This window comes from Eucalyptus grandis, chromosome 5, assembly GCF_016545825.1.
Source record: "Eucalyptus grandis isolate ANBG69807.140 chromosome 5, ASM1654582v1, whole genome shotgun sequence".
NCBI classification, from domain to species: Eukaryota; Viridiplantae; Streptophyta; class Magnoliopsida; order Myrtales; family Myrtaceae; genus Eucalyptus; species Eucalyptus grandis.
Genome location: NC_052616.1, coordinates 57,770,306 through 57,782,394, shown reverse-complemented (window position 1 = coordinate 57,782,394; position 12,089 = coordinate 57,770,306). Strand labels below are relative to the sequence as shown.

The window sequence follows — 12,089 nt, the reverse complement described above, 5'->3', positions numbered from 1 at the left end:
CGTGACACTATCTCTCTCTCCATGATTAAAGTCAAGTTAGACATCATGCAAGGCAACAAGGCTAAGGTGCGGACCACAACCATGAAGAGAGATCTAGGGAGCGAAGTCGAGAGAGATGCGTCTATGGAGTCTCATAGCGAGGGCAGACGGGACAGCAACAAAGCCAATGATAGTTGCGACTGCAAGCGAACAAGTGCTAACATTAACGCTAATGGTAGGGGGTAGAGTGGTGGTGACTTCAGGCTAGTTAGATTGCGAGAGAGCAATCAAGGAATTTTGAGAATATGAATTTTCTAAATTTGAGAACTAGAGTTTCATATGTGATTTAGTAATATTAAATTATCAATAATAATTGAATGAATGATAACTTAATGTATGATTTATTTAACGGGGTAAATCAAAGCGAAAGGCAGCATAAGAAGTGTAGACTATGTCCGAGAATCAAACGCGCTATCGCCTAGATTATGTCCAATAATCACAAGGTTTGGTGCAACTTCCTCATCCGATCACAAGTGAACTTCTAGATTCATCTCTTTCCCAACATAACATCACATGATTTTTTATTTTTATTTTGGCATCATTTCCTAAATAGGGTTATACTCTAGGCTGAAGGCTATAACCACATCAAAACTTGTCTAGCCATCTAGAAAATAGTTTGCAAATATATTATTTTATAGTTTTAGAACATAGACAAGGAGCTCGAGCTTCAAGCCTGTTTAGTAGCTCAGCCGTTGACGTTGTCATGCTCGTGAATGAGAAGATATATGATTTGTCAGTCAAAAAAGTCATCCCAGGTGGGTCCCATCGTCTTACGTGTCACCTCTCTCTCTCTCTCTCTCTCTCTCTCTCTTATTTGCTTACTCTTTCTTCATCTTTATCCTCTCTCCATAACCAAGTCACGAATCTGGACCTTTCTCTTCTTCTCCTTCGCCACCCACACACACATATTTATCCATAAATGCACACATTCACCCAAATAGAGCACGATAACTTATTCAACATTGCTTCAATCTTCTCTCACCACAAGCTGACATTTTGCTTGTATTTCAAGAATGGGAAACTGTTGCAGAGCTGAGTCTTCATCATCATCATCCATGATCTGGGCTGGTGATGATTGGAACTCGCTGCTTAAAGATGCAGGAGAAGGCAAGAGGCTTCTCGATGGTGCTGATGGACAGAGAGTTTCTTCTTCTTCTTCTTCTTCTTCTTCACGCAGGAGAGAGATTAAGATCAAGATCAGTAAGGAGGAGCTAGAGAAGTTGGTGCAGAAAATGGAAGCTCAAGAACTGTCTTTAGAGGAAGTCCTGCCTCTTCTGATTAACAAGAACACTTTCAATTGTCATGGATCAGGTTTCGCAAAGAATGGCAGTCATCGATCATGGAGGCCAGCTTTGCAAAGTATTCCGGAGGCCATCTAAAAGAAGTTTTATCATCCTTTTCTCATTCCTTTGTTCTTTGTATGTACATGGGATCAAAGAATAGGTTTTGTTATCTTTTTTTTTTTTTTTGGGATATATGACAATTTTTATAGAAGTAGGTACATGATCCAATCTAGTATCAGGTTATGTCTGGTCTGTGAAAATGTACTTTGACGCAATATATGTGCTAATGCTACACATGATTTGATTGGGGGGATATTTATTTGCATTTAAAGACTTATCCTTGTAACTAGAAGGGATAAATCGTAGTGTTGTGGTTTCTTCCTTTGCTTCAGCTCGATTGAGTGTTAGTACATAATCTACAAGGAGATCCAGCTGTAAAAGATCTAATAATCACTTAGAGAATTACAAAGTTACCATCACTCAACTGCTCAGCTATTTCATGGTTCTAGTAACGCACAAATCCACGGTGTCTAATCCTGTGTAATTATTACACAATACAGTAAATCACAGATAATCACCTGGCCACTTCCAAACGCTCACACCTTCCTTGAGACCAGCAATCCAAATTGGATGTACTGCACGAATCACCGAGTGAAACCCTTGAAGAAGAAGCTTTGATATTCAAACAGCTTATGGACTTTTTTTGTGCTGCTACAGAAAAACTGAAAAGCAAAAACTGCCTCTTGAAGAATCTATGTCATGAACCCACGTTGGAACCTACTTCACCAAAATATCTTGCGCATAAATAAAAGTCCAATTTGAACTTGGAAACAACGGCATATCCAAGCGTCCAAGAAACCTCATACTTTCCTATTGGGGCTTTGACATACTTTTGATGCGGGTATGGTGTCGTATATCAGGCTAAAAGCTCGAGACATATTAACAATGGAGATAATGGCAGAAGTTGCAGGTGATTTCATGGGAATGAGGCATGATGAGGAGGCGATATCAGTAGCTATCCCACGAAGGCAGAGGTGGTCATAAGGTGTTTTTCGATGGAGCGATGGCTCAGGAATGGTGGTCCGTCTGGGCCTCATATATTGCATTGGTTGTTCATCGTGTTGTGAGGTGGCAGCTTGCAAAATAATCTTGTACAACAATACTTTGAATCTTACGAACTCTGAGATCTAATGACTGTACTCTTTACCAAAAAAAAAATGACTGTACCGTGTTGGGGAAAGAAAGAAAGAAAAGAAAAAGATCATCTCAACCATTAACCATTTGAATAAGCCAATTGAGCAAAAGCAAAGTCATTTCCATTTCTTCAACCAGTTAAAGGCTGAAAGAACTGATCCATGGATCTGCATTAGCATTGAGCCTGCTTTCAGTCTATTGGTGCAAAACCTAATGTCAAACACTCATATCTCAGGCCATAATTCCTTTACCATCCTCTGTTATCTCCTCTACTTTTGGATGGATAGCACTCTTGATTTCCATTCAATACAGGTTCAACCAAACGAAAAATTTGTGGGCTTGATGTAAATTTGAGACATCTCTCAAATGTATAAAATGGGAAAACTGTAATTTTCCTTCTCTTGTCCACACCAACAGTCTATTTTCCGGAAATTCCATTCACATGAACTTGGATGTTTCAGCTATTTCGGTCAATTTTGGCTTTCCATGTTCTTACTTAGCATTAAATTCTCCGCTTTGTCAATTCTCTAGAAGTGGCTATGAACTTTTCCTACTTTGTGTTCGAGTCCTGCAATTTCTTTGATTTCTTACCCAAGATTTACGACTTCCGATGTACTTTTCCTTGTAAAAACACTTCCGATCGCCTAAGATGATGCTCGGAATATTAAGAAGTTATTTTTTATTTCGATTTGTTGGAAAAATTCTCTACTGGACTGTTGATGTTTCATTAGTCGTGCTTGAATGTTTGTATTTTTATTTATAATCTTTTGTCATAAAAGCACGATGGCAAAATAGTATGCTTGAGCAGGTTTTGAGAAGCTACAAATCACTTATTAATAAATTTACTGAAATTTGATTAATTTAAATATCGATATATTAAAAGCTATTTAATAATTTATTAAATATTCATTATTTGAGTCAGCTTTTTATTATTAATTTATGTAATTAGATTATTAAAAATCATAGTATGACCATTTGTAAACTTAATTATTACTCAAATTGACTCATTTAACTAGTTTCGATCCATTTATATGCAATACAAATTCGGAAATCCATACTCGGTCCGACTCATACCTATTTCATACCTAACTCAATCCACATAATTAAAACACATGGATATCAAAAAACAAGAAGTTATATGCTATGTATGTAGTGATTTATTGCGCACTCATACATATTCAAATCAAATGATAGAAAATAATAGATACTATTGCACATAGCCTAATTAACTTCCCTTAGCATACATCATGAAACATGATGGGTGTACATATGTGTTGAGATAATTTTTTCTATCATATAACCTTTATTCCTAGTTCCACTTACAGAATTAAAATTCACATAATAGGATATTTGTAATTTAAGTTGGAGATTTTAATAATATTTCTCAAGCTTTTTCTTTGAATTAAAAAAATATTTAAATTTCTATTTGTAGATGAAAGATTCATCTCATTAATTTTAAACGTACTAATTCTTCTAAGACCTCTTTTACTACTTGAAAAAACTTATGAACTTTTATTTGGAAAAAGAAAGACTCCTTCTCAATAAATTAAAAACGTTAAATGTCCAAAAAAAAAAAATCTATTTTTAGTATAATTAATTAGATAAGATTAATAGTCACGAATAGATAAATACTTAAATTTCAAGCATCAAAAGTTAGAAACGATGGTGGACAGTATCCACAGAGCTAGTGATAAGTGCCCCTGCTGGACCGACGTGATCTGCACAATCTACAGTAACGTTCACCAAAGCCCAATTTCCAGCAGAAAACCATCCAACAAAAATATATGCTGAAAATTGGGTTAACACTAGGGATTTCGGTAGATGTCCAAAATGTGAGGGAGCTCTTGTCTAGAAGGGAAGCTGCTGGAGATGGCAATGCCACTAGGGACGAGGACGATGTGGAGTCAAAGGTCAGACGCAGACATGGTGGCGAGAAGAATAGGGTTTGTTTGCAAATGGGGGCGTTAGGGCATGTGCGGAATTGGAAAAAGGATTGTCTTTCAGATAGGTATAGTTTGGTCTTTCTAAGTGCTGAAATCTGATCCTCAACAACAAACATGTATTACCAAAACTATAGAATGCAAAGTGGTAAAGATGTGAAATGAAGATGGTTTTTAGTATCTTCTCTTTGTAAATCTCCTCCTCCCTTTCAATCTTTTCCGTAACTGGCCAGCCGACAATTTTCTACTTCCTTAAAAAGTTGAAAATCCATGGCCATTTTTTTTGTTCTTTTTCACTGAAGAGTCGATTCCCATTTACAAATTCGATGTTGAGGTTTTATGGTGGTACATATCAACGTATACTTCATGGCTTAATTCACTCTCTTTGACTTAGATCACATGACATAATACATATGGTTGTTTAACTAATTCCATCAATTTTTCTAGGGGCTTAAATCACAGCATTCTCATACTTCCCGTGGGCTTAATTCATTCTCTGTCTAATATTGCTAGCAAGGGAATTGAATAAATAATAATAATAAAAAGACCCCGACTATTGGATCTTGACATTTTAATTATATAGATAATTTCTTTTCGCGTGAATTTAAATTGACATGTTTAAATAAGGAATTAAGTATTAACAATTTCAATGGTTGAAGAAAAGTTCGTTTTGTTGATTACGATGGTGATAGTAAAATCGAGTCCCAGTTTTAGCAACAATAATGTAGAAAATTGATGGTCACGGAACATATGGACATAAATTAATTGCTAACTTATGTATGCAACTCAGTTTGAACGGCATTCACCAATAAAGAACAGCCCAGCCTAAAAATAAATAAATAAATGAAAAGAAAGGACATTACCTGATGATGTTCAACAAGGAGAGATCGACGGACTCGGTGAGATATTAATAGAGCACTCTATTTTGCTTGTGAAATTAATCAGATATTCAAAAAATCGAAACATAAAAAAATCACTATGCAAAGAAAGTCACCCGTGCAAGTGAAAGCGGAAGAGAAAATTCAAGTTTGTGACAAAGATTCCTTCACAAATTCAAGTTCACATTCACTTTGTGTCAAAACTCCCAAAAAAATAATAAATAAATAAAAAAGATGCCATTTCCTTTGCATTTCACACCCCCAATTCGGCTGAGATAGCTTGGTTCAGCAGACGTATCAAACCATGCTAATTTGGCTTGGCCTGAGCACTTGGAATGAGCCTCCTCTAGCGGTTTGCTTCCAAATTCTTTGTATACTCAATATGTAACAGTTGATATATTGATATTATAAAGAAAGAAATACAGATAATAAATTATTAGTGTTAAGTATTTATTTTCCAACTTAAACTTAATTAAGGATGTGTTTGTTTCATGATAGAAATTTCCAAAAAAGTGATCATTTATATCACCTACAATGACACAAATTTCATCATTTACAAAAATAGTTAGACATAAATCCTTTTTCATTAGCGAATCAAGTTAGAGTTAACTCTAAGGACCGCTAACTCTCTCTCTCTCTCCATGATTGAGGTCGAGTTTGATATCATGCAAGGCAGACGAGATCTAGAGAGCGAAGCCAAAAGAGAGATGCATCTATGGAGTCTCAAAGCAAGGGCAGACGAGACAACACCAAAGCCGATGATAGTTACGACTGCAAGCGGACAAGTGCTAACATTAACGCTAATGGTAGGGGTACAGTGCTGGTGACTTCGGGCTAGTTAGATCAAGAGAGCGATCAAGGAATTTTGAGAATATGAATTTTCTAAATTTGAGAATTAGAGATTAATAGGTGATTTATTAATATTGGATTATCAATAATTATTGGATGGATGATAACTTAATGTACGGTTTATTTAACAGGGTAAATCAAGGTGAAACGCAGCATAAGAAGTGTAGACTATGTCCAAGAATCAAACGCGCTATTGCCTTACGTCAAATAATCACAAGGTTTGGTGCAACTTCCTCATCCGATCACTAGTCAACTTCTAGATTCATCTCTTTCCCAACATAACATCACTTGATTTTTTTATTTTATTTTTTAAATTTTGGCATCATTTCCTAAATAGGGTTATACTCTAGGCTGAGGGCTAATACCACATCAAAAAATAGTTTGCAAATATATTATTTTATAGTTTTTGAACATAGACAAGGAGCTCATGCTCGTGAATGGGAAGATATATGATTTGTCAGTCAAAAAAGTCATCCCGGGTGGGTCCCATCGTCTTACGTGTCACCTCTCTCCCTCTCTCTCTCTCTCTCTCTCTCTCTCTCTCTCTCTCTCTCTCTTATTTGCTTACTCTTTCTCAATCTTTGTCCTCTCTCCATGACCGAGTCATGAATCTGGACCTTTCTCTTCGTCTCCTTCGCCACCCACACACACATATTTATCCATAACCAAGTCATGAATCTTGATCAGTATTTAGTTCTTTTATTATATATTTATGCGATTCTTCTTAAGTCGAAATTTAGCATATATTCAAAGAAGAGTGTTAGAATATTCAAATATCAAGCTGTACCGTTATATAATGATTTGAATTTGTTGAGGAAATGGGGAGTGCTCCGGTTTTTATGGTGCATGGAGTCTCAAGGATCACAATCTCTCTCTCATTTGCTTACTCTTTCTCCATCTTTATCCACTCCCCATAACCAAATCTGGACCTTTCTATTCTTCGCCTTCGCCACCCACACACATATATCCCTTTCATTTGCTTACTCTTTTTCCATCTTTATCCACTCTCCACAGCCAAATCTGGACATTTCTGTTCTTCTCCTTCGCCACCCACACATATATATATCCATAAACGCTCACATTCACCCAAATCGAGCACCATAAATTATTCAACATCGCTTCAATCTTCTCTCACCACAAGCTGACATATTGCTGGTGTTTCAAGAATGGGAAACTGTTGCAGAGCTGAGTCTTCATCATCATCATCCATGATCTGGGCTGGTGATGATGGGAACGCGCTGTTTAACGAGGGAGGAGCAAGCAAGAGGCTTCTTGATGATGCTGATGGAAAGAGAGTTTCTTCTTCTTCACGCAGGAGAAAGATCAAGATCAAGATCAGTAAGGAGGACCTAGAGAAGTTGGTGGAGAAAATCAAGGCTCAAGGACTGTCTCTAGAGCAAGTCTTGCCTCTTCTGATTAACAAGAACGCTTCCGATCATCGTCGGTCGGGTTTTGGTGGTCATCGTTCATGGAGACCAGCTTTGCAAAGTATTCCAGAGGCCATCTAAAAGAAGTTTTCTCATCCTTTTCTCATTCTTTTGTTCTTTTTGTGCACAATGTACCTGGGACAAGCCATAGGTTTGGGTTTATATTTTCTGATATATGACGATTTTTATAGAAGTGGTTACATAATCTCCTATAATTCATATGGTTTGTGAAAATGTACTTTTACACAACATTGGTGCTAATGCTGCAAATGATTTGATTGGGGGAGATATCATTTTCATTTAAAGACATACTTGTAACTAGCAAGGATAAATCATAGTGTCGTGGTTTCTTCCTTTACTTCAGTTTGATCACACGGGGAGATGACTGTGAAAGATCTAATAATCACTTGGAGACTTATAGAGTTACAATCGCTCAACTGCTCAGCTGTTTCACAGTTCTAGTACACGATATTGTGTCTTGTGTAATTACTTGATAAAGTAATTCACGGATAATTAACCTCACTGCTTCTAAACACTCATGCCTTCCTTGAGACAAGCAATCCAAATTGGATGTACTGCACAACTCACCGAGTGAAATCTTTGAAGAAGAAGCTTTGATATTCAAACAGCTTGTGGACTTCTTTTGTATTGCTACAGAACAACTGAAAAGCAAAAACCGCCTCTTGAAGAATTTATATGTCATGAACCCACGTTGAAACTGACTTCACCAAAATATCTTGTGCATAAATAAAAGTCCAATTTCAACTTGAAAACAACGGCAAACCCAAGCGTCCAAGAAACCTCGTAGTTTCCCATCGGGGTTTTAACACACTTTAATGCGGGACTGGTGTCGTATATTAGGCTAAAAACTCCAGATATATATTAATAGTGGAAATGATGGCGAGAGTTGCAGGTGGTTTCATGGGAATGAGGCATATGATGGAAGGAGGGAAGTAGAGGAGACGATATCAGTAGCTACCTGTGACGGCGGAGGTGGTCATAAGGTGTCATAAGGTGTCATAAGGTGTTCTTCAATGGAGCGATGGCTTGGGAACGGTGGTCATCGTGTTGTGAGGTGGCCGCTTGTAAAACAATAGCAGGTTTTGTACAACAATACTTTGAATCTTACGAGTTCTGAAATATAATGTTTGTGTTTGCTGCAAATCTTTTCATGCATAGCATCATCTACTCAATGATACTTTGAATTTTGTTTACTGCTCTCAGAGAAGCATCTAAGATTAAATGCGAAACCATTGAGATGCTACTATTACATTAGAACATCTCCAATTATAAGCAAGCATTAGCCTTGAGATGTACAGTGAAGTCTTCGCGATGGGTGCTCTTCCGCTTGATCCCGGAGATGAAGGGGCGGGCAGGAGTTTGCTCGGTAAATTCTCTGAGTCGAGGTCTGCCGCCAGAGAACTTGGAAATGCAAAGGAACGGCGGAAGGCTGCGGTGAGGTGGCAAACAGTGAGCCGCCGCTGCCGCCGCCTCCGTTCCTTTGCATCTCCATGTCTCTCGCTGCAGACCTCCACTTGAAGAGACGGTGGCCCGAACCTCTCTCTCTCTAGCGTCTCGCTTTTGGCCATGGATTATGTGTAAAGCCTCCCCCTTCCGTCGTGTTCCAGGTTTCTCTTTATACGGACGGGTGGTTCTTCTTATTGATAAGAGTCGGCAAAATCTGTTTTCTCTTTTCAAGCTTGAACGCCTTCCGATTAAATTTCCCTCTTTTTGCGTAACATGTGGATTAGCTTTCACCACAATTTTTCCTCCTTCTCAAAACAGAATTGAATCGATAATCGCGGATGGCCATTAAACCACCGGAGATCGAATTTTAATCAGCAAGGAGTTGAGTGTGGAGTTTAAGCTCCCCCATGGCCAATCACCTCTTTATAAAGTCTCTTTGATCACATGTACAAATGGTATATGATAACATGGTGCATAGGACCATGTGATTTGCATGTGACATGAATATGAATTAATTTTTGTCCAAGGGTCGGACCAATCCCTAATTGTCCTATGCAACAAAGAATTAAATATCACTTGCTGTATGGATACCGTCCACCAAAGTTTCTAATTTCCAATGCTGAAAAAATAAGTATTTATCTATTTGTGACTTGTAACAATAGCTATTAATTACAGTAAAAGTAGATTTTTGGACAAATTACTTGTTTAATTTAATGAGGAGTCTTTCTTTTCCAAATAAAAGTTCAAAAGTTTCTAAGTAAAAAAAAAAAAAAAAAAAAGGTCATAGAAGATTTAGTACGCTCAAAATTTAATGAGATGAAACTTTCATCTATAAATAGATTTTTTTTTTTTTTTTAATTCAAAGAAAAAAAGCTTGAAAATATCTTTAAAGTCTCCAAATTAAATTACAAATATCTTATTATATAGTGAATTTTAATACTGTAAATTGAACTAGGAGTAAAGTTATATGATAAAAAAATTATCTCAACACGTATCTAAACCTGTCATGTTTCACAGTGTATGCCAAGGGAAGTTAATTAGAGTAGTACCTATAATTTACCTTCATTCAATTTGAATATGTACGATTGCGCAATAAATCACTACATGCATAGTATAAAAGTTTTTGTTTTTTAATTCTATATTTTTAATTAATGTGGGTTGAGTTAGGTATGAACTAGATACATGTCGAATCAAGTATGGTTTTTTGAACTTATATTGCATATAAATGGACCGAAACAGATTAAATAGGTCGATTTGAGCCGAAACTAATAATTAATGTTCAAAGATGGTCACGATGTGATTTTTAATAATATAATTACATAAATTAATAATAAAAAGCTGACTTAAATTATTAATATTTAATAAAATATTAAATAGTTTTTAATAAATCTATATTATATTAATAACGATTTGTAGCTTCTCAAAACCTACTCAAGCACACTATTTTGCCGTCATGCTTTTATGATATAAGATTACAAATAAATACAAACAACAAAGCACGACTAATGAAACATCAATAGTCAAGAAGAGAATTCTTCTCACGAATCGAAATTTGAAATAATTTCTTCATATTCTAAGCAGCGTTTTAGGCTATTGGAAGTGTTTTTACAGTAAAAGTTCATTGGAAGTCCTAAACCCTGGGCACGAAATCAAATAAATTCCAGCACTCCGTGACAAAGTAGGCAAAGTTTATAGCCTCTTCCAGAGAACTGCACAGCTAGGAATTTTATGCTAAGTAAGAACATTCAATGCCGAAATTAACTGAAATAACTGTAACACCCAAGTTCATGGGAACGGTTTTTTGGAAAATAGACTGATGGTGAAGAGAAATAACAAGCACCAAGACGTTGGACAAGAGAAGGGAAATTACACTTTTCCCATTTTATAAAATAGAGAGATGTCTCAAATTTACATCAAGCCCCCAAAATATTTCACTCGGTTAAACCAGTGTTGAATGGAAATCAGGAGTGCTATCCATCCACATGTAGAGTAGATCTCAGGTCATATTTCGTCACCATCCTTTGTTGATCTCGGTAACATTCATCGGCAACGACAGCAACTCTGGCGTCCATCGTAGCACCCTCACCGGGGCTGCAGCTCGAGTCGAACTAACTGGCACGAGCATTGTCCTGATGGAGATGAAGGGGGCAGGCTCCCCTTGGAGCATTATCCATGAAATTCATACTGTTTTAAAGGGCGGTCACCCTTGGCAGGGCTGCTGCCTTGTTCGCGGCGGGTAGCTCTTCTACTTGATGATGCCGGAGAGAAGGGGGTGGGCCTCGTTCGGTAAATACACCGAGTGGAGGTCTGTGCAGCGAGGGACATGGAGACGCAGAGGCAGCGGCCAGGGGCAAACACCGAGGTAGCTCACTGTTTGCCCCTCGCCGCAGCCTTCACTGTTGCATCTCTATTTCTCTCGCCCTGGACCTCCACCAGGAGTATTTCCCGAACGAGCTCCTCCAGCGTCCACACCTTTGTCTCCTCCGGCATCATCAAGTAGAAGAGCTACCCGCCACGAACAGGGCCTTGTAATTCTCTTAGGCAATTCTCTTCAATCTTGTGACGGTTTAATAAACTGATACTTTTACATTGATTGTGGCTTTCAAATTTGGAACCTGTTTATTCCACTGCCGCTTTCTCATTTGTGCGCAGATTCAGCAAGTTGACTGCTTCTGCTATCAAAATATATCAGATTTCAAGCTGGCAAACCTATAGCTGGAGCAAGCACTCGACCCTGAAAGGCTGCCTAACTACTTCTGCCTAAAAAAGAAAAATCAAAGCATCTATCTTTCAATTGCACTCCATTGTCATCCTGCATATCCTAAAGTCCGTAGCTTCCCTCGATTCGATGCGAATTTTCTGAGATTTGATATCGGAGCTCTGGTATAGTAGCGGTATCATGAGATCTCTATCTATCATGCTGTCTTCGATCTGGACCATGTGCGACTACATGAGTTAACCCTGATTTGCTTGCATTGGAGTATACAAGTTTTTTTATTTCTTATTTTTTAT

The 12,089-nt window shown here is 37.5% G+C and overlaps 1 protein-coding gene across 1 annotated transcript; it reads left to right on the top strand.

Moving 5' to 3' along the window:
* The first annotated feature begins 940 nt into the window (after positions 1–940).
* Positions 941–1,528, top strand: LOC120293268. Its single transcript, XM_039312313.1, has one exon. The coding sequence runs from the start codon at positions 1,053–1,055 to the stop codon at positions 1,416–1,418; it is 366 nt and encodes a 121-aa protein (XP_039168247.1). The 5' UTR covers positions 941–1,052; the 3' UTR covers positions 1,419–1,528.
* Positions 1,529–12,089: the final 10,561 nt, after the last annotated feature.